This window comes from Berghia stephanieae, chromosome 2, assembly GCF_034508935.2.
Source record: "Berghia stephanieae isolate SIO BIC M18660-M18661 chromosome 2, UCSD_Bste_1.3, whole genome shotgun sequence".
NCBI classification, from domain to species: Eukaryota; Metazoa; Mollusca; class Gastropoda; order Nudibranchia; family Aeolidiidae; genus Berghia; species Berghia stephanieae.
This window is the reverse complement of record NC_088361.1, coordinates 1582645-1604252: the sequence shown is the minus strand read 5'-3', so window position 1 is coordinate 1604252 and position 21608 is coordinate 1582645. Positions and strand designations below refer to the sequence as shown.

The window sequence follows — 21608 nt, the reverse complement described above, 5'->3', positions numbered from 1 at the left end:
TGGTTTTACACTTCCAGAGAGATTGAGACCAGTTCTTGACATCACACATTTTATTTTGCCTATTAACAAATAAAAATAAGTTAAAAAAAAAAACAAAAAAAAAAACAACAAAAAAAAAAACAACGCAAACCAAAAATACTCACTTGACAAAGTGTGCAACATAGATAATATATTATAGCATGAGTAAATCATATTTTAGGAAACAGCAATAGTAAAAACCAATCACAATTAACACTGTCCTTACCACCCATAGGAAAATCGTCACATTTGTTACGATGTAAGCGACAATTTTATCATTCTGATTTCCCTTGTATATCACAAAATTATAAAAAAATGCTTTGATTAACGTTATAGATACTAAACATGGTGTTGTAGAGCTCACTTGTTCCTTTTTGTTTGAGAAAGAAAAGTCTATTTTTATGCTGGGTGGGTGTGAATTTTTGGGGGAAATTCTAAAATTACTATGTTACTAGTGTGCATCTTGTGTGAGTGTGTCTATGTCAATATTGTATTGTTATAAATGTGTAACCAAATGACAAATTGCCACTTTTTTGGGGACAATGAAGATATATTATTATTATTATTATTATTATTATTATTATTATTATTATTATTATTATTATTATTATTATTATTATTATTATTAATATTATTATTATTATTATGATTATTATTATTATTATTATTATTATTATTATTATTACTATTATTATTATTATTATTATTATTATTATTATTATTATTATTATTATTATCATTATTATTATTATTAAAAATAGCTGGTAAGGAGAGAGTTAATATATCGATGTAATAGGAACCAAGCAAAAAAGACCGCTGAGCCACGCTGCCCCATGACTATAGGCCATCAACGACACTCTTCTATTGGGCCTGATTTTGGGCTGCTTTGTCCACGTCCTTTCAAGCCTCTGTGTTGTGCCTCCAGCTGCTGCTACCTGACCATTCCTTCTACTGCAGAATAAATACAGTTTTTTAAATTTCTAATGCTGCAAAGAACTCAAGACTTCTTGTTTCTTATCATTTCAATTCTAAAGTCACTAATGATGATGATGATAATAATAAAAATAACAATAATAATAATAATGATAATAATAATAATAATAATAATAATAATAATAATAATAATAATAATAATAATAATAATAATAATAATAATAACAACAGCAATAATAATAATAATAATAATAATAATAATAATAATAATAATAATAATAATAATAACAATAGTAATTTAATAATAATAATAATAATAATAATAATAATAATAATAATAATAATAATAATAATAATAATAATAATAATAATAATATTAATAATATAGCACTTGTTTATAGCGCATAATTACGACTAGGTCATGCTCTATGCGCTTCACAGTTACAAGAATGACAATATAAAATATCTCTAACAAGCGCACACACACACACACACACACACAAACACACACACACACACATACAAACAGACACACAGTCAGTTATTACTCAAAAGAAGAAAAAATAAACAAAATAATATATATCAAATTAAATGTGAAACAGTGACAGAAACTTAAAGATATGCTTTTGTAAAAAAAAAAAATAAAGTAATGTTTAAGCTTTGATTTTTTAAAAAACATCGACACTTGAATCTCCACGAATTTCTAGCCATGTGAAGATCTTTCCATATTTGAGGACCAAGTGTTGAAAACGAAATCTTTTCGTGGTCGAGTAATCCTGATATAACGGCAGGTCGCATATCATGTATACTTTGAGAATTATAATTATACTGCAATGTAATTATTGTGTGTATAATAAGACATGACTATAATTTATAACACTATGTGAATTGCCTGAAAAGACCATAAAGATTTTTTTAAAGGCTTTTTGTCTGTTTCGGTCATTATAATTTTCTTGTGACATGCAAACTCCGTCATGCCTCATTATTTCTATCGACCATTGCGAGTTCTCGCAAGAATATCAATCCCTGCCATTGCACTAATGCAGTCAGTCAGTTCATTGATCCACTGGCGGCTCCTTTCCTTGGTCTGGTCAGTCAACCATCAATATCGATTCATTGGTAATGATATAACATCGATTTTATATTGAATGGAACAAAAAACAATAAAAGAAAAAGCTGCTTTGCTTTGACTGATTCCTGATTCTCACGTTGTCCAACCCATCCACCCACCTCTCTCTCTCTCTTTCACTCTCTCTCTCTTCTCTCTCTCTCTCTCTCTCTCTTCTCTCTCTCTCTCTCTATCTCTCTCTCTCTCTTTCTCGCCCCCCCCTCCCCCCCCCACCCCCAACCAACACCGCCTCGTCGTAAGTGACCCAAAGAAACGAGTAATTATTATACATAATTAATACTTGGAGAGAGAGAGAGAGAGAGAGAGTGTGTGTGTATGTGTGTGTATGTGTGTGTGTGTGTGTTATGCACGGCACAATGTATATATTTTAGCAACATGTAGAATACTTTGAATCAGTTTCAATATAAAACAGATTAAACATTTGATAGTGCAACTTTACTTGTTTCAGTTTTCAAATAATTAAAATGTAGGCCTTCGGAGCCATAAAACCCATGGGATGGAGATTTTCCAGGTTTTTGTCGCGTTAAAAGGGCAGTATTAATTACTTGCAACCCTTTGGAAAAAACGCTAGGTTTGCAACTTATTTCCCTTCGGATCTAAGCGACCCAGCGACTCAATCGTTGTCGAATGGGCTGAAAAATCCCGATTGCATCAAAGCGTAGCCATCGTAAACTTAGATAGCCTGACACTAGAACCACGATGACTTCAAAGCGTAGCCATCGTAAACTTAGATAGCCTGACACTAGAACCACGATGACTTCAAAGCGTAGCCATCGTAAACTTAGATAGCCTGACACTAGAACCACTATGACATCAAAGCGTAGCCATCGTAAACTTAGATAGCCTGACACTAGAACCACTATGACATCAAAGCGAAGCCATCGTAAACTTAGATAGCCTGACACTAGAACCACTATGACATCAAAGCGTAGCCATCGTAAACTTAGATAGCCTGACACTAGAACCACTATGACATCAAAGCGTAGCCATCGTAAACTTAGATAGCCTGACACTAGAACCACTATGACATCAAAGCGTAGCCATCGTAAACTTAGATAGCCTGACACTAGAACCACTATGACATCAAAGCGTAGCCATCGTAAACTTAGATAGCCTGACACTAGAACCACTATGACATCAAAGCGTAGCCATCGTAAACTTAGATAGCCTGACACTAGAACCACTATGACATCAAAGCGTAGCCATCGTAAACTTAGATAGCCTGACACTAGAACCACTATGACATCAAAGCGTAGCCATCGTAAACTTAGATAGCCTGACACTAGAACCACGATGACATCAAAGCGTAGCCATCGTAAACTTAGATAGCCTGACACTAGAACCACTATGACTTCAAAGCGTAGCCATCGTAAACTTAGATAGCCTGACACTAGAACCACTATGACTTCAAAGCGTAGCCATCGTAAACTTAGATAGCCTGACACTAGAACCACTATGACTTCATAGCGTAGCCATCGTAAACTTAGATAGCCTGACACTAGAACCACTATGACTTCAAAGCGTAGCCATCGTAAACTTAGATAGCCTGACACTAGAACCACTATGACTTCAAAGCGTAGCCATCGTAAACTTAGATAGCCTGACACTAGAACCACGATGACTTCAAAGCGTAGCCATCGTAAACTTAGATAGCCTGACACTAGAACCACTATGACATCAAAGCGTAGCCATCGTAAACTTAGATAGCCTGACACTAGAACCACTATGACATCAAAGCGTAGCCATCGTAAACTTAGATAGCCTGACACTAGAACCACGATGACTTCAAAGCGTAGCCATCGTAAACTTAGATAGCCTGACACTAGAACCACTATGACATCAAAGCGTAGCCATCGTAAACTTAGATAGCCTGACACTAGAACCACTATGACATCAAAGCGTAGCCATCGTAAACTTAGATAGCCTGACACTAGAACCACTATGACTTCAAAGCGTAGCCATCGTAAACTTAGATAGCCTGACACTAGAACCACTATGACATCAAAGCGTAGCCATCGTAAACTTAGATAGCCTGACACTAGAACCACGATGACTTCAAAGCGTAGCCATCGTAAACTTAGATAGCCTGACACTAGAACCACGATGACTTCAAAGCGTAGCCATCGTAAACTTAGATAGCCTGACACTAGAACCACTATGACTTCAAAGCGTAGCCATCGTAAACTTAGATAGCCTGACACTAGAACCTGACTTCAAGTTTGAAGGACATGTACTTTTTTTAGGTTTGTGCAGCGTCTGGTTGAGCCATTGAATACAACTCACGATGTTTTCTTTTGTGGCCAAAGACTTGTCTTTTGACGTCATTTTTTTGGTCAGTATCAGCATAGCCATCGTTAACTTATTGCCTGACCGTGGCCTTCGTAAAGTTATGGCCTGATACTGACCAAAAAATGACGTCAAAATGCCAGTCTTTTGCCACAAAAGAAAACAAATCGTGAGTTGCATTCAATAGTTCAACCAATGAAATAACTTGTTTCCATGAGCTGTACTAACGGCAACTCACAAGGCGGTGCAAAAACCAAATAATGACGTCAAACTGCCAGTCCTTTTGGATTTCAGTATCAGGCTATAACATAACGATAGCTACGACCTGACACTGAGCACACATTTACGTCAAAAGACAAGTCTTTTTGGCCGCAAAAGAAAACAAATCGTGACTTGTATTCAATAGCTCAACCAATGGGATTATTTCTTTCCTTGAGTTCTACTAACAACAACTCACTAGACGCCACAAAACCTAAAAATGACGTCAAACTGTAAGTCCTAGAGGGTTCTAGTGTCAAGCTATAAGTTACAGATGGCTACGGTATCAGGCTATAGATAGATCGAAGTTGACGTCACTCAGGTCATTGTTATTGTTTTTTGCGATCCGCGTTTATGAGTAATTCTCACTAAACTGTATTAACCAGACTATAAACGTTCAAGGTTACACATAGTTTTGTGTGTTGGTTCGTTATACTTCCGGATGGCAATGTTGTGAGCTTCTTATCCAAGCGCATACTATCTATACGGACCAATACACAAAATGATGTGTAACATTAAACGTTTATAGTCTGGTTAATACAATAATACAGTTTTGTGAGAATTACTCATAAACGCGGATGGCAAAAAACAATAATAAGACCAGAGTGACGTCATCTTCGTCCTGTCTATAAATTAACATGGCTACGATTAAAGACCAATAACGTTCCCTTTGCGTTTGTAGCACACATACTGAGATACTTGAACATGGCTACGGTTAAAGACCAATAACGTTCCCTTTGCGTTTGTAGCACACATACTGAGATACTTGAACATGGCTACGATTAAAGACCAATAACGTTCCCTTTGCGTTTGTAGCACACATATTGAGATACTTGAAAACCTGAGCTTTTATATAGAGAAATATCCACAAAAAGTGCTAAAAACGTCCCTGGCCAATTTAAACTCTTACTCTATCTTTCTCTCCCTCAGACCTTCTCTGTCTCCCGCTCCCCTCTCTCTCTTTTATCTACCATATCCTCTCTTTTTCTCTTCCTTACTCATTCTCTTTCCGTCTCTTTCTCTCTCTCTCTCTCTCTCTCTCTCTCTCTCTCTCCCGCTCTCTCATTTTTGAATCTATCTTAATCTCTCTCTCTTTCTCTCCCTCTCAAGTCGCCCTCTTTCTCTCTTTCTATCTTATTTTCTCACTCTCTCTCTCTCTCTCTCTCTCTCTCTCTCTCACTCTCTCTCTCTCTCTCTCTCTCTTTCACACACACACATCTTCCCTTTCTCTCTCTCTCAACCTCTCTCTCTCTCAACCTCTCTCTCTCTCTCTCTCTCTCTCTCTCTCTCTCTCTTCTTTCATTCTTTCTCTCCTCCCCTTTCTCTTTATACTTATTTTATTCATTACCTTTATATTTGTATGCACCTTATGCGTGCATGTCCTCACAATTTATCGATACTACAATACAATATAAATTCACGATAAAATGCATATCGATATATATGGATATCAATCGAATGGTCCAGCAGTTTTAAGTCCACATTAAATAGCTACAGCATTCAGAGAGAGAGAGAGAGAGAGAGAGAGAGAGAGAGAGAGAGAGAGATCCTGGTCTATGGCAGAATCTTCGGTACTCGTTGCCGTTGTTTCCATTCGCCGCTGCATTGCGTGTTGTTGTTGTAGTATTTGGTGTTTTGGGTGTTTTGGGTACACCTGGGTTATCGACAAAGACGTGACTTATACAGGGAAATACTAGGACAGGGAAATATCTTGACTTCATGGCTTTAATTTCGCGACCTAGACAAAGAAAAGAGTAACATAATAAATTGAGTCAATGCGTTTGTTGCCAAATTCAGTCCCTCGATTGATGACAAAAATCTTTCCATAAGTTCTGGAGTCTAATCTTTGTAGTTTGTTTTTAGGATTGAATATAATTGCAGACATAAATCATTCACTCATGGGATAATCAAAAATTGAGAACTATTGTGTATATGGGATTTGTCCTCATTAAAATGTTCATTTTGTTGGATAAAACCAAGGGACAAGATCAATGAAAACTGCATTACCCTTATTATAGGCAATGATTATTTAGTTTGTGCATACTCGTGTAATATCATTATTATCTTCATTCAATATCAGGAATTTTTCTTCACTAGGTAAGAGGATAGACATGCATTTTTACTATTGTTACATTTTTTTTTTGACATCGTTATTTTGGGATATGAATATATATGGAATGAGATTACTTGGTTTTGTTCTGGCCCATGTCGGAGTACTTACCTGGGAGGGGAAACAGTCAAGTTATAGTTTTGAAAACTGCTATTTTTTCATTTTATATCACCTCTCTGTTATATACTCTTGTTGTTGTATAGAATAATACATTTTTTTCTGACATCGTTATTTTGGGATATAAATACATATATAAACTCTATTAGGGATTTTCCACATGGCTACGGTTTTAAAGTATTCGAGCTTTTAAGTTTTGCGTTATTAATTTTTTTTAATTGTTTTTTAAATGAGCTTTTATATAGCGCAATATCCACTAAACGTGCTTAACGCGCTTTACAAGTTGTCCCTGGCCAACAACAACACTTAACATGTAAGACGTGACATGACGCCTGTTAGGCGATATTACATTTTTTTTTCGGACAGAGACAACGCTGTAAATATCCACGTACTCATTTTACACTTCAGTACGGTGAGAGATTGTGAATAAAGAGTCTTTTCCAAGGACTCAACTATGCTCCGAGCGAGGCTCGAACCCAGGACCTTCCGATCCAAAAGCGATTGTCATACCACAAGACCACATAGCCGCACGTTTTACCAATAAAATCAGACAACAAAATAACAAGTTATTTAGAGACTATATCTTGGTTTTCGTTGACCTTTGACATGTCAGTCAGTTGTTGACCCAATGGAGTTGAAACAGACCTTTAATCCACGAGTGAGACACGCTCAACTCTCAATCCGTCGACCACCCTTTATCTAAATGTGACTCAACGAATGTTATGCCAGAATGAACTATAGTATGAAGAGGGAATTAAGATAAAGATCAAATTATCATAAAGATGAAATTTAAGATTTTTGAGGCTGATAAATCAAAAATCATTCTCATCGAGAAAGGCATCTTTTAACATCAATATCGTTTAGGTTTTTGCTTAAAACTCAATTTTAAGTATCTTATTAGATAGATCTAAATAGATAGATAAATAAATTTATAAATTAATAAATTCCCTTTATTCATCCCTAATGTGCAGCAATTTGTCTTTAGGGTTCATTCCAAGGGAAGACTGGAATAGCCAAGACCTTAGCCGCAGTGCAACGCCGCAAAGCGAGCTAGAAGAAGTGACGTGCTCAAGGCCACACAACGTGGCGGGTAGTCGAACTCGGTACCTTTCGGGTACCAAGCAAAGACCTTACCGTTGGGCCACGCTTCCCCCACGCTTATTCATCCGTGTAACACCCTGACTTGATATACCGTTTAGAGACGATTGGTCACACATTCAAACAAAGTAGCTTAAGTCTATTTTGAATTCTAACAATAATCCTCAATTGTTCCTTTCCACCTCCAGGCTTGTGACACTTCAGGGGGTGTCGACACCCAGAATCCAATCACACCAGACATATTCGGGGTCACTCCAGGAAGCTCCAAGGAGACAACAGATGATGCCTCATCTATAAATACTCCATCTTCCTCTCTGCCTCAGATCAACGAACTCGGCAGTTCTTCATCTTCTGTATTAAACCGATTGAAGACCAGACGCAATTCCGTCATAAGCCCCGAGACTAATAAATCCACCAGCGGGGATATTAACAATGATGGTGATAATAACTATAATTGCACAGAAACCATCAGACGAAAATCAACGTCCTCTGTTACCAACACTTTAGGCCTGTTTATAGCAGGTGGTGACCACAGCAACAATAATAACGTTAACAATAACGTGAACAGTATTCTCTATAACAACATCAACCTCAACAACAACAACAACAACAACAGCAACAATAGCAACAACGAGGAAGATTATAGCAAAAACAAAAACACAGAATTGAAATCGGAATCTTCAATACCGAAAATTGGAAAAGATCACGTATCGAAGCCATCAGGTGATTCAATGACTGAAATGGACAACACATCATCTCGAACGAAGCGTGTTTGGAAAGCCCTTAGTATGGCGTCAGATGGGGTAAATGTGGCATCTTTATTAGTTTATGTATCTTTATTGTTTAAAGATCGTTTCTTTTTTTTGTTTGTTTTTTTGTTGTTGTTGTTTTCCTTCCATCCTTCCTTTTCTAAATATATGTTTTTAAAATTTGTAACTAATGTATCTACGTATTTATTTGTTTATTTATTTCTATTGTTATTTATTTATCTACGTATATTTTATTTATTTAAATTACTATTGATTAATTAGATTATTTATTTCATTTATTTATTTGTTTATCTATTTATTTATTAACCTAATGCGCGGCTAGGTGGTCTTGTGGTATGACACTCACTTTCGGATTGGAAGGTCCTGGGTTCGAGCATCGTTCGGCGCATAGTTGAGTCCTTGGAAAAGGCTCTTTACTCACATTCTCTCACATACTTAGGTATAAAATGAGTACATGACCTCAACAGCTTTGTCTCTGTCCGAAAAAAAATGCAATATCGCCTAACAGGCGTCACATCCCGTCCTACATGTTAAGTGTTGCTGTCAGTCAAGCGCTTTAAGAACGTTTAGTGGATATTGCGCTATATAAAAGTTCAATTTTTTATTTTGTTTTAAATTGCTATTTATTTATTTATTTATTTATTTATTTATTTATTTATGTACATATCGTTCTATGATTTCATTTGTGTATGCCATTACTTGGTTACCAATTATGTGTGTTTCTATTTATTCATTTGCTTTTTAAAAATTTTCAATGGTTATTTATTTATCATGTTGATTTCAAATTTATCATTTTTTATTTAATGATTTATTTAATTTCTTATTTGATAATTTATTCATTTATTCACTTTCCGAAGTAGATATGCTGTTATTTACTTATTCCCTAATGATATAGGATTACTTCATTTTATTTATCTATTACATTTTACTATACTTATTCACAAGATGTGATCAAAGCGTCAATCTGATTTTATGACGGAATGAATTTGAAGTAAAATAGATTCTAAACTATTGAAATGGGAACGTTTATATTATTTTCCAAGTTTATGAAACTAATTTCACTCTTATTAATACTGAATTCATTTATTTTAACAGATGCGCCATGGAGTGTTTGCAGGTCTGATTGCCAATCGCAATTATGGGTTTGATTGGACATTGTGTAATGGACAATATTTTCCGTCGGTTTGAGAGTCTGTCCATTACAACTGTAATCACACAACGATTTGGGTTGTCAGATCTGCACTCATATTCGATAAGATAAGCTTGATATTAAATATTAGGCATATAACTCACCCCGACATAATACCGTGAGACCCTGGGTCATATACCGTGTTTGATTCCCCCCCCCCCCCCCCCCCCCCTCCCAAAAAAAAACTGTAGAAGGTGTCTGGGTGGGCAGAAGGTCTTTTGGTGTAACCTCTATCCCCCTATATCTGTTTACTGAGTTGCTTTCTGTCTTTGTCTTGGGATGGGAGTACTTGGTTATGTTCTGGCCCTTGTCGGAGTCACTGACTGTGGGGTAAACAATCAAATAAAGAATTTGTTTTGGAAGGGGATATTTTTTCATTGTAAATCATCTCACTGTTATGTACTGATCGTTATATTTTTGCATTGGACATATCTTATAAATACTTGAGTGTGTTCCTCTTAGTGGGATCCTGTGATGGTCATCATCATCATCATCATCATCATCATCATCATCATCATCATCATCATCGTCATTATCATCGTCATCATCATAGCTTGTCGCTCTAACACCGAACATACTCCACAGAATCTGGGGAACAGACTCTTGGATCATGATCAGTGCAGCTGGGCCCGTCCTGGCATTCTCTAAGGATGTGCTCCATCGTCTGCCCCCACTTTTTCATGCTTCTAGCTGTTCTCCCAAGATTTGCCCATGGTCTGTTCAGTGTTATCCATTCATTCCAGGGGAGCTCAGTTCTCTAGGACCTTCAATGGCTTCATTTGCGTGATTGTCACATTCTCTCCGCGTTGAAAGTCTGTATACAGCTGCATGGTCAGGGTTAATGCTTTCTTCCGCCATGAAACTCTTTCTCGATTTCAATCTACATGTCGTTGGGTTGCGGTCATGGAGGGGACTATTTTGGTCCATCTCCCATTTATATTTCTAGGTTTTTGAGGCAGTGAATCTTCAAATGTGGAGAGGTGCAAAGTGCAATGCCAACCAGCCGATTATTAGTAATGATCATCCATGTGTTATGTAGATCAGAGTCAATCTTTTTGGCTCAGCAGGATCTTGCCCAGACTGGTGATGCGTATTCAGCTGATGAATAGCAGAGGGCTAGTGCAGTTGTACTGACTGTTTTTGGATCTGCTCCCCATGTAGTGTTTGCCAGTTTTCTTAGGAAGTTGTTTCTTTTGGCCATCTTTGCATTTGTTTTCTTTGTGTGCTGAGAGAAGGACAGTGTGCGGTCTAAGGTGACACCAATTGGTTCCCATTCCAGGAGATGTTCAGTTTCCTGTTGGCTTGGCAAAGTACATTCTCTTGGAATCTACATTTGTTCCCTATCTGAACCAATTCGCTTTTGTCTTTTTTCTTCTTTTGTGCTTTAATTGTAATTCTAGATTTTTTGATTATCTCATTTTATTCCTTTTGCATCCGGGGCTGATATGACCTAAATATTTTGCAAACGTCGTAAAAATCTTAAAACAAACAAGGTATCAAAAACAAAACAACTAAAACAGCAAAAGAATTTGAGCTTTTATGAAGCGCAATATCCACCAAACGTACTCAATGCGCTTTACAAGTGATAGGAAATTATGGGAAATTATAAAAAAATGTTTTGTTTCCTTGCTGTTGTGCATATTATTTAATCTGCCTTCTGTTATATAGTTGGTAGATTAAAATTCCCACTAATGATGAAGGCTGATTAAAAAAAATATTTGAAGACAATCTTTGTAATTGACATCTACTGGAAAGGAATATAACCACGCCCCTCGGACAGTCTTACGAATATAAACAATGGCAGTTGATGTTAAACTGAGCAAACTACACGATATTACCATCGATGGTGTGCGCTTAAATAAAATGCTCACAACTATACATAAAAAAGATAGACAATTTTGAAAGGAGAAAGAGATCGCAGATACAGAGACAATTATGAATGAGAAACTATGACTAATCAAAGTTTGTGAGTAGTATAGAATTCAGAGTTCATAATATCTTCATATTTTAACCATGTTTCTGTTCCTATTATTGGCCATGTCTGGTTGTTTTCATGTTTTCATGCTAAGAGTTTTTCTCTTTTGTTTTTAATGCTTTGGAAATTTATAATTATAATTAATTCTATAGAGGGAGCGTAATTGACGTTACTCAGCTCTTTGTTATTGTTTTAGACAGCCATTTTAGTGATTAGATCTCATTCAATTATATCAGACTTTAAACGTTCAAGGTTACACATAGTTTTGTGTGTTTGTTCGTTAGCATAGATTTTCCTTTTGAGCCAATGAGAAATAGGTTGTTTCGTTTGTTTGTTTGTTTTTCGAAGGAGACAAATATCTCAAAAATGTAATGAATGTCAAATAACAGTTTTAACCGTATCGATTTCATATCGAGATTTGTTTGCTTTGCTAATGTCAATAATTGGGAAGATCGATTCCTCCTTCATCAAACTGCAAACAAGCTTCCGTTGTTCCTGTGGATATCGACATGCTCTCAATCGATATAATGCCAATAGCAAATATATCGAGGTCCGAGATATCTTATCAACGCTGGTGATTGATTCGGTTTCGTCTATTTTCTAATTTATTCTTTTTTAGATTTCGTCGTCTTCGTCATTATTATTATTATTTTTATTATTATTATTATTATTATTATTATTATTATTATTATTATTATTATTATTATTATATTACAAAAAAACACAATATCGTTGGTATTACTATTACTATCATTATCGTATCACATCACATCATATTATATCATATCATATCATAAATGAGGGTTGAATAGGTCTATTAAACATTGAATACCCTGTAATGCTAAAATAAAGAGTAAAATATCAGTGTCAATCTCAATCAGGCCATAAATAATTAATAATAATCCCTAAATATGAGCTATACAAAAGTGAATCAAACATTAGCAAAGTACAAATCAAATCTACCGATACCAATATAAACATGATATACGAGTAGTATATACTAATCTTATACCAATATAAACATGATATACGAGTAGTATATACTAATCTTATACCAATATAAACATGATATACGAGTATATATACTAATCTTATACAATATAAACATGATATACGAGTAGTATATACTAATCTTATACCAATATAAACATGATATACGAGTAGTATATACTAATCTTATACCAATATAAACATGATATACGAGTAGTATATACTAATCTTATACCAATATAAACATGATATACGAGTAGTATATACTAATCTTATACCAATATAAACATGATATACGAGTAGTATATACTAATCTTATACAGATCATTCATTACAATCTTACATTATAAATAAAATGAAAATTGGAAACTCGTGTAACTGTAAGTAAATATTATAAATCAAAGCAATACCTAAACCATTAATCATAATCATACGTCATAGAAATAAGCTCTCTGGCAATGGCATTCTTGAATCGAGTTGTACGGTTTCGCTATTTTTTTGTGTGTGTCATCCTTAGATTACTCCAATATCTGGCTATTCGAAGTATAATAATTAATATTATAATAATGATAATCATGATTATCATGATCATGATCATCATCATGATCATCATCATCATCATCATCATCATCATCATCATCATCATCATCATCATCATCATCATCATCATCATCATCATCATCACTATCATCATAATCATTATTATTATTATTATTATTATTATTATTATTATTATTATTATTATTATTATTATTATTATTATTATTATTATTATTATTATTATTATTATTTTTATTATTATTATTATTATTATTATTATTATTATTATTATTATTATAATATAAATCATTATTTATTTCCCCAGGCAGGACAAATGGAATCAGATTTCTATTCCATACAGTTCCAGTCGCCTGTTAGCCATCCAATGTGTACTGTCACTCTTGCAATGTCACTCACGCCTGTAGTCAGGTACCCATTCACGCCAGAATCGAGTGTGGTAGTGTAAAATGCCTAACCCAAGGACACAACCTTGGGACTAGAATTTTCTACAATGATAATTCACATACCTTTTTTACATTTTTGAATCAAAAATGTTACATGTTTCTATTTTTATACTTTGTTACAGATCAGCAAAGAAAAACAAAAAGTGATGGGATTTTTCCGGAATCGACTCAGGAGCAGAAGGGGTCGTAAGGAGACTTCTGTAAAAGAAATCCACATTGATCCTGAGATTTTCGATGAAAAATGGGCAAGTCGAGCTGCCAGCAGCAACAGCAACTGTTCCAGGACAAGCAGTGGAAGTTTGAGATTCAGTAATGGTAGCCATAGCAACAGTTCTCGCGAGAGTACAACGTTACAGGTGGTACATGATATGGACGAGGAATACAACCCTGAATTTAGATGATGGTGCTGGAGATGGTGGTCAGGGACTATTTTTATTGATATATTTTGTTTAAATGTTACCCACAACCTAAAAATGGTATTATGTCGAAGTTTTTGAAGCGGATGCCAAAATGTAACGCATGTAAAGTTGAAATTAAACATTTTTGGAGTTTCCACTCTGAAAAAAACTCAAAAAAATTTATTCTACACCCGAGTATAATATATTTGACTATGCTATAAAACTATTTTTCCGCATTCAAATCACTTCGACATTTTACTGTTTCTTAGGTGGTGAGTCATATATACATAAGAGTTAATAAGAAACACATTTCATTCAAGTGTTACTGCCCACAACATTAAACTTTTATTTTCCTTATGAATATTTGTGCTAAGCGTCCGGGCTTGGATAATGGCAGAAACAGAACTGAAGTAAAAAGACTTTCTAGTTTTCGTGAACTCTTTCTTTTGGAGTTTCGAACAAGTTCCCAATACCTCTTCACTACTTCGGGAGCGCGCATTGGAAAAAGACTCTTGCCACCGCGAGTGGGTACAAGTGAGTGACCAGCCAGAACAATTGGATTCAATTGTCTGATGTCACGTCCGCCTAGCAACACGCAGCTTGGTTCTAAACAAAGAAAATCGGTACTTTTAATTATTCATGCTGGCTAGAACTTTTGCACAATCCATGTGATCAGAATGTATACAAGTCAAAACATGTTCAGATTTACTATGTTTTTCTCCACTCGATACGCTTGTATGCTCTTCGGAGATGTATTTCATAAGGGCGTCCGCCTTTGTTCCGATAGTTTAGAACCAGTTATTAAGTTACTATGCGTCATTACGAGGGAAGTGACGTCATGACTGTTTAAGCCTATTGATGCAGAGTGATCGCCATTAGATATGCCACGAACTGTGCTCTATGGGCTGCTACCATGGTCTTTTTCATCGTATGCATGTTTCTAGAACCACTCGTACAGATCTTGACCATTGATATTTTAACACAGACAAGTAAAAAACAAAATTGATTGTGTCGTCAGGTGTCGGGAAGTAATTCCCTCACCAATTTATAAAATGAAAAATGGTGATAAATACTCACAAATTGTCGAGTGGACTGATTCGTCTGTCCGGCATATATTAATGATGGCTTTGGCTGCTACCCAATGATTCTCTCACCCGAGTAGCTTCATCCCGAAGGCGATAAAGACATTTGCTATTGGATCATTGTCGCCACACCATGATATCCAATATTGTCAAACATACGCATACAAGACGGCTAATATACAATACATATCTATAACGAACCCTATCGCCTTAAAACGTTATTATGTTGGTAATTTAACCAGTTAAATTCCGTTCTCTGGAAAAACACAAATTAATTTGGCCAAAAAAACTGGCCTTCAAATATCGATCAATTTAAATGACCCTCATCTTGGCAAAATCTCTCAATGAGAGTCATTTAAATCGATCAATATTTGAAGGACGAGTTTCCTGGCCAAATGTTTTAAAACATGTCTTTCCAGTGTTCGTCAGTTAACTGGTTAAATGCTGAAATTGAATTTATAATCAAAGATATAGATAGAGGTTGCTTAAAGTTTTTGTGTTTTATAGAGGAGACGGAGTGTCATTTCTTAATATGCGAAAAACCAAAATTTCAAATTCTAATTCGGAACAAAAGTGTGACGTCAAAATGCTGGTTCAATCTCCTTGGAAGTATACCGTGTGCAATTGATCTTCCTGTGTCAGAGTGATGGCATCTTATTTTCCAATCTAAATATATGCTGGTCGTCAATAAATAGTATCCACCTCGCTCTTTTACGTCCCGTAATTCTCGGAATCTGCCTATAGATTCAACTAGTAAAATAGTTATGCCAGCAATATGATTCATTGTTGGTCCTCTGGAGGACTTGTTACTCACTTCCAATGAATTTTGAACCGGAAGGGGTGATGTCACGACATCTCTGCCCTATAGTTTTCATACTTATTCAAAAGTCAGTATCTATATCATCCGACATTACACCATTTTGAGGCGATGGGTTACACAACTTTGTACATCCTTTAAGTTACATCATTTAACCTATTTTGGTGCTTTTAATAGATTTCATTGACTGGGAAAGGGTATAGCATGTTGTCCATGTATCAGAAATTGTTCACAAAATGTTTATTTCTAAAGATACATTACCGTGTGGATATATATATATATATATATATATATATTATATTAAAATGTGACCCAATGCATCAAAACGGTATTGTGTCTGAATGACTTAGATGCTCAAAATAACATTTACGGTGAGAATTTAGAAATGGGGTTTAAGTTTATGATTTATTGAGGGCAATGGACATCGTTGCTGAAAGGGATAAAAATCTAAATCTCTATTTCCGGAGCACGTTGTAACATCTGATACATCCCGACATAATGCAGGTTTGATGCTGTGGGTAACAAATTATATATTTCTGACGATAACGTTACTATGTAGGAAGAACTATATAGTAATTGATTATTTCTGAAGGTAGCATTACGGTGTGGAGAGAACAATACAAATTTATTATTTCTGAAGATATCATTATTTATTGGAGAGAATTATACAAATTGTTTATTTCCGAAGACAACATTGCTGTATGGAGAGAACTATACAAATTGTATATTCTGAAGATAACATTACTTTTTTGAGATAACTAGAATATGAATTGATTATTTCTAAAGATGACATTAATATATTAAGAGCACTATACAAAATATTTATTTCAAAAGGTATCATTACTATATTGAGAATTATACAATACAATACAATACAGTAGAGTACCTAATAAGAGCTATATTAAGCCAATAGTGTGGCTTTTGGTGCCCTATCACAGTGATAAAAAACTGATATGCATTAGCAAGACATAAAGTACAGGATATTGATTATAAAACAAACATAAAAGACTCATCGAAATCAAATTTAAGGCGATCTAATTCCCTATCAAGACAATTCTTATAAACGTTGACATTTCTCGCAGTTCTTGAAGAGGCGTGGAGAGAGTTCCAAATATCTACGGTCCTGAAAATTAAAGACTTGGCATGTATTGAGGTCGAACACCGGTCTTTGAAGATTTCTAAGACCCCACTTCTTGTTGACGTTAAAACCGCATGTTTGAGAACTCACTGGAATCCAAGTTGTCAATCTTGTGACTATCCTGTAAATTTGAATTAGATCACCTTCTGTACTTTAAAGAAGTAAGTGAAAGGCGTTCCAATCTTTCCTTATAAGACAGATAATACAATTCAGCGACGGACCTTCCTTTGGACGTTTTCTACGGCTATGGGCTGTCTTTTATACATCGGGCTCCATTGCAATTGGCCTACTCCAAAGTGGGTCTCACTATAGTACTAAATAACGTTACAAACATAGTACTGTACAATCGAAATTCCAACCACCTTATTTGCTCTTTTAATTATATCATTAATATGTAGATCAAATTTGAGAGTGGGATCAAATGCCACACCGACATCCGGCTTTGAAACACTTCAATCACAGAATTATTATGTTCTTCACCAGTGAAATATATATATTTTAGGAATATATTCTCCAATGTGTAAAACATGACATTTGGAAATATTAAAATTCAACTTCCAATCGTTCAGCAAATAAAGACAGAAGATCGTCCTGCAATATATAACTATTATTTGCAGTGTTGTAAATCTTTGTGTCGTCTGCAAATAATGAACACGTTGATAATAAGACATCAGGAAGGTGATTGATAAAGATTATAAACAGAAGAGGACCCAAAACATTACCCTGAGGAATCCCGCTGGTAACTTTACCAAATTCGAAAACTCACCCCCTACCTTTATAGAAAATGATCATTTCTAAAAATTACAATGTGAAGAGAAATATACATAGTAGACGCGTATATTTCTGAAGATAACATTACTATGTGGGAAGAACTACATGCAAATTGTATATTTCGAAAGGTAACATTGCTATGTGGAGAGATTTATACACATTGTATATTTCTAATGATAACCTGACTTTGTGGGCAAAATAACTATATAAACATTGTATATTTTAAAGGGTAACATTACTATGGACATTATTGTACAAATTTGTTCATTTCTAAAGATAACATTACTATGAGGATGGAACAGTATGGAACTATACACTGTTTAAATATTTTGCTTGATGAGACTTTTAGGTGATCTCAAATTATCTACACTGATCGTATGCTCTTGGAATCTACTTTTGTTCCCTATTTAAACCAGTTCCGTTTGTTTTACCTTTTCTTCAGTACTTTAAATTGTAAAGCTAAAATTGTTTGAGTATTTCATTTTCTTCCTTTTACTATGAATGGTATGCCCTATTGTGTCGTACGCACCGGAACCCTTGTAAAATAATACAAATATCTTGGTGTTAAAAGCCAAGCTTACGATTATGAGTTTGTGTGAGATTGTATAATAAAATGAGTGCCCAAGGCAACGTGTGAGATAAGAAACAAATATCGTAAATGGATTGTATGTAATTAATGAATATTATTACCATGATCATTGATGTTGTTACTATTTCCATTACTATTAAAGTGTGAAGCATTGCCTCTCTGAAGAATACGTAAATTTGTGACCCATCCACTCTAAATGGAATATTGTCGAGATGATTTATATATTGAAAATTGAGGGAGAGATCTCATATGATATTTTTTTGCCGAGACAATTGTCTCTATGCCCTCCATGTCGTCAGTCGGCATATGTCCTTAGTGTGCTTTTTTGTTTCGAGGGGTCGATGTTTATTAATTTGCGTCCTTACTTCCGTTGCATTGCTGATTTGGCGGTGATTAGTGTTGTTATGTAGTGACATGTTGTAGTGTGTTTTCATTGCGTGTATATGTGTGTATGTACATTTTGATAAATTTGACTCATAACTCAATATCCTTCATCTATCTCATTCCGTCATAGACCATTTTGATGGGGCGGGTTACATTTGAAATATATCCGTTCTTAAAAAAAAGTAGTGACTTATCGAATCCGTCCAAGACTGTAAATGGAGTTTGAATCTGCTACTCATCATTTTTATTGTTGTCCTTCACATTCCCGCTATATTTCTGTCCAATCCCACGTGACCGTTCAACCTTCCAAAGTTTCATGACATCCTCTGTTAATTTTGTTGTTAAAAACTTATAAAATGTATAAGTTATTTTTGCATGTAGAAATATCAATGTAAATATGCGAGAACGAAAGGATTAAGGTCTCTTGTCACCTTCGAGTCGTAGCCTTCGTAAACTTAGAGCCTGATACTGACCAAAACAATACGCCAAAAGACAACAGTTCAACCAATGGGATCACTTGTTTCCTTGAACACCGCTAACGACAACTCTTTGGGCGCTGCAGAAACCTAAATAAAAAATGACTAACTTATAAGTCCTAGTCGTCATCGTTAACTTATAGTCTGACAGTAGCCATCGTTATTTTAGGTTTGTTAGCGTCTGGTTAGTCAACGTTAGAAGAGGAAAACAACTTTGTTCCTTGGTTGAACTATTGAATACAACTCACGATTTGTTTTCTTTTGAGGCCAAAAACTTGTCTTTAGACGTCATATTTTGGTCAGACACTGATGGTTCGACCAATGGGATCATTTGTTTCCTTAACCACCACTAACGACAACTCACTAAGCGCTGCACAAACCTAAAAATGACGTCAAAATAGAAATTTTTGTGGGTCTTAGTGTCAGGCAAAATAAGTTACCGATGGCTAGGTTCCTAAAGTCAGGCAATAAGTTAACTATGGCTGCGTTTGAACAATCTGTTAGTAATAACAGAGAATATATAAGTTCTTAGAAAATTATAGATAGAACGAAGTTGACGCCACACAGGTCTTTGTTATTGCTTTTTGTCATCCGCGTTTATGAGTTATTCTCACTAAACTGTATTAACAGACTATAAACGTTCATGGTTACACCTAGTTTTGTGTGTTGGTCCATTATACTTCCGGATGGCAATGTTGTAAGTTTCTTAGCCAAGGGCATAATATCTATATCAATAAGACTATAAACATTGAAGGTTACACACAGTTTTACGCGTTTCCATCAGTACAACGCGATGACTACCGAAAGAAAGAAAGTGAATAGTAAGTTGTATTCAATAATTCAACCAATTGAATCGTTTGTTTCCTTAAGCACTACTCGCAACTCACTTTTCATTTTTTTAAAAATCATCATCTTGTATTGTGATGTAATATCTAGGAAAGTGTCAGGCGTAGCCTTTATATAGATAGAATGAAGATGACGTCATTCAGGTCATTGTTATTGTTTTTTGCCATCCTGGTTTATGAGTAATTCTCACTAAACTGTATTAACCAGAATATAAACGACCAAGATTACACATAGTTTTGTGTGTTGGTCAGTTATACTTCCGGAAGGCAATTTTTTGAGTTTCTTAGCAAAGCGCATACTATCTATACTCAGTCTTACACATCCTTAAAACTACGCCATACAACAGGGCGACGATTTTTAATCATTTTCAATCATCTATTCATTAATTATTTTTATTTATGACTTTTTTCCATGTTATAAAAATTGTTACTCGCAATACAATAAGAGAATAAGTATTAGTTCTCGAACATTCATGTGATGTAAAATTCTATTTTTTTCTCTGTTTTTAAACAATTAAATGTGGGGCGCTCTTGGGAGATGATCCATTAGTTGCTGAAAGTACTTTTGGCTAATAAAAGATGTTGAGGGACTGTCCATTGATAATTAGGATTTCTTAATTTGTTATAATTTTTTTTCATTTCTCCATAATTTCACAAAATTTTCAAGCATTATAATTCCCCTTTTTTGATAAATGTATATTTCATTTCTTTTTTTCAGAAGCCACTTTAATATTGAAATGCCTGTAAGTAAAATTTGCATCCGTATTTCTCAAAGCCTCTTCTCCACAAATTGTCTTCTTCCAATGTCCATCCCTCAGTTAATCTTTAATATTGTTTTTTTTTAAAATATATATATAAAAGAAATAACAATATATAGAAAATTGTCTGTGTGAAACACTCTATTTCTCATAAAACCGACATGCTGACTAGATCCACAGAGCGCCTCATGTGATCAAATGTTTTTTATAGATGTCCTTATATATATATATATATATACCACATTATGTACAATAAAATTCAAAAGTATTCAATGGTAACATCGTTCAAATGTTTGTTTTTTTTAAGTTAATGTATGACCGTTGCTTTTATGTAATGAATTAATTTGACGTCACTCGGCTTTTCATAGACCGCCAGTTGGGTAATTCGTTTTCACTAAAGTTCCTCTAACTATAGCATTTATATAGCGCAATATCCACTAAACGAGCTCAAGGCGCTTTACAAGGGGTCCCTG

At 34.9% G+C, this 21608-nt stretch overlaps 1 protein-coding gene across 1 annotated transcript in view; it reads left to right on the top strand.

Moving 5' to 3' along the window:
* The window catches only part of LOC144964149 (uncharacterized), a 44361-nt gene extending 29084 nt beyond the window's left edge, over positions 1–15277 (top strand). Inside the window, exons 3-4 of the mRNA XM_078898089.1 lie at positions 8138–8752; positions 14000–15277. Coding sequence (XP_078754215.1) covers positions 8138–8752; positions 14000–14278 — 894 coding nt within the window. The 3' untranslated portion in view covers positions 14279–15277. The remainder of the gene's footprint in view (positions 1–8137; positions 8753–13999) is intronic.
* Positions 15278–21608: the final 6331 nt, after the last annotated feature.